Source organism: Aplysia californica, unplaced genomic scaffold (assembly GCF_000002075.1).
Source record: "Aplysia californica isolate F4 #8 unplaced genomic scaffold, AplCal3.0 scaffold02807, whole genome shotgun sequence".
Classification (NCBI taxonomy): domain Eukaryota; kingdom Metazoa; phylum Mollusca; class Gastropoda; order Aplysiida; family Aplysiidae; genus Aplysia; species Aplysia californica.
The window spans coordinates 2460-5188 of NW_004800077.1; the positions used below are offsets into that span (position 1 = coordinate 2460).

The 2729-nt window shown below is 36.1% G+C and overlaps 1 protein-coding gene across 1 annotated transcript in view; it reads right to left on the reverse strand.

The window, feature by feature from the left end:
* The window catches only part of LOC118479134 (ATP-binding cassette sub-family A member 2-like), a 2887-nt gene extending 2026 nt beyond the window's left edge, over positions 1-861 (reverse strand). Inside the window, exon 1 of the mRNA XM_035973757.1 lies at positions 836-861. Coding sequence (XP_035829650.1) covers positions 836-861 — 26 coding nt within the window. The remainder of the gene's footprint in view (positions 1-835) is intronic.
* Positions 862-2729: the final 1868 nt, after the last annotated feature.

Here is a 2729-nt window from a genome sequence, read left to right on the forward strand (position 1 = left end):
ATACCAGAGGAACGAAAAAGTAAAAGTAAAAGAAAAAGTAAAAGTAAAAGTAAAAGAAAAAGAAAAAGTAAAAGAAAAAGTAAAAGTAAAAGAAAAAGTAAAAGTAAAAGAAAAAGAAAAAGTAAAAGAAAAAGTAAAAGTAAAAGTAAAAGTAAAAGTAAAAGTAAAAGTAAAAGAAAAAGTAAAAGTAAAAGTAAAAGTAAAAGAAAAAGTAAAAGTAAAAGTAAAAGAAAAAGAAAAAGAAAAAGAAAAAGAAAAAGAAAAAGTAAAAGAAAAAGTAAAAGAAAAAGAAAAAGTAAAAGAAAAAGTAAAAGAAAAAGAAAAAGAAAAAGTAAAAGTAAAAGAAAAAGTAAAAGAAAAAGTAAAAGAAAAAGTAAAAGTAAAAGTAAAAGAAAAAGTAAAAGTAAACGAAAAAGTAAAAGAAAAAGTAAAAGAAAAAGTAAAAGAAAAAGTAAAAGTAAAAGAAAAAGTAAAAGAAAAAGTAAAAGAAAAAGTAAAAGAAAAAGTAAAAGTAAAAGAAAAAGTAAAAGTAAAAGAAAAAGAAAAAGTAAAAGAAAAAGTAAAAGTAAAAGAAAAAGAAAAAGTAAAAGTAAAAGAAAAAGAAAAAGAAAAAGTAAAAGAAAAAGTAAAAGTAAAAGAAAAAGTAAAAGTAAAAGAAAAAGTAAAAGAAAAAGAAAAAGAAAAAGAAAAAGTAAAAGAAAAAGTAAAAGTAAAAGAAAAAGAAAAAGTAAAAGTAAAAGTAAGTACCGATTTCCCCAGGCCTCACACATAATAAGAGATAGAAAATTCAAATCATCACATTAAAAGTTTCATTACATTTGGAACATTGTTCCACCTGGCGAACAGATCTGAGGTCACCATGAGGGCACCATGCAGAGTAAAAGTTGGGTTACGGCTATATCTTACTGGAACAGGAAACACTGGACTCTGGTCATTGAAATGTACGGAGACATGGGGGGTCATACTTTATTTTTATCCAAGACTTTATCAAACCAAGACTGGGTGATTTTTAAAGTGACATATCTCTGTTCTAAGAGGAAAACTGGCAACAGGTCAGTCAGTCTCACACAACAACTGTAAACACTATTTCAATTTAATAAAAAATCTAGTATGAAAGAGGAAAGATTGAATATTTTCTTGAAGTTCAGATATAAATATCAAATTAAGAAGTAGTAACATTTGGAGAAAGCATTTTAAAATGCATATAATTGGCAGCATGGACAGCAATCACTATCAGTAATTATTACAGAAGAAAAAAAAAAGATGAGAGAAAAGACAAACCAATTACAGGTGCAGCGACTCACCATAAAAATGACGGGAGGGTGACCAATGAGGGCTATAGCAGTCGACAGCTTCCTCTTGTTGCCACCGCTCAACGTCCCGGAAAGTTTGTCGGCAAATTTGGACAGGCCTAGCTTGGTGAGAGCCCACTCCACAACCTACAAAGTGGAGGGGGGGGGGGGGGGGGGGAAACAATTGCACAGGTTTAACACCTTTTTCAATACTGATGCCCATCTCTGATGAGACTGAGTAAAGTAGGCAGAAAGCCTAGTTTAGCTTTAGTAAGTTTTACGGTGCTTGAAACACAATTAAGTCATATGAATGTCAAAGATTAGAGGTGTTACAAGGGAGTACCAAACACAAAAAAAGAAGGAGGCAAGATAAGGATAATACATGTAGATGTTTGATAGGAAAGAAGGAGCAAACCACACCAGAGCACCCACAGATCAGCCACAGAGAGCCTAGAGGACCTCCAAAACAACCCAATGTTCAAGAACACCCTACTGCATGCAGACTTGAACCAGTTCAGTTTTTTAAAGGTTTTTTTTACGGCACTTGTAACACAGATAGGTCATATGAGTGCTGAAAATTAGAGGTATTATTAGAGAGTAACTACACAGAAAAGAAAGAGGAGAGATAAGGATGATGGATGCTTCATAGGAAAAAAGGAAGATTTGAAGCTGGATTTTCTACACGATACCCACCGAGTTAACGGTGCATCCAAACCCGGGGGAAAGACATTACATACAACACAGTCACCCACAAAGGACGTCACACTGGTCAGCAGCAATTAGACATTACAAAGGTCAGCATCGACTAGAAAAATGCAGCAGACAGAACTGCCTGGTCATTGTGATAATCAGAACTGCCTGGTCATTGTTGTGATAATCAGAACTGACTGGTCATTGTGATAATCAGAACTGAGTGGTCATTGTTGTGATAATCAGAACTGACTGGTCATTGTGATAATCAGAACTGAGTGGTCATTGTTGTGATAATCAGAACTGACTGGTCATTGTGATAATCAGAACTGACTGGTCATTGTGATAATCAACACTGAGTGGTCATTGTGATAATCAACACTGAGTGGTCATTGTGATAATCAGAACTGACTGGTCATTGTGATAATCAGCATTAACTGGACATTATATCAGTCAGTATTGACTGGACATTACAGGGGTCAGTACCGACAGGACATAACAGGGGTCAGCACTGACTAGACATCTGAGCGGTCAAAGACTGACCTGATTCTCATCGCTGGGCGGGATGCCGCGGAGCCTGCAGTAGAGCTGTAGGTGTTCCCGGGGCGTCAGCTCGTCGTAGAGAGAGTCAAACTGGGGGCAGTAGCCCACGCTCTGTTGGACCTTTTTGATGTCTCGCACAACACTGGTGGAGGTGGTGGGGGCGGAGGGGGAAGGATGGGGGGGGGGGGGGGGAGAGAGAAAGAA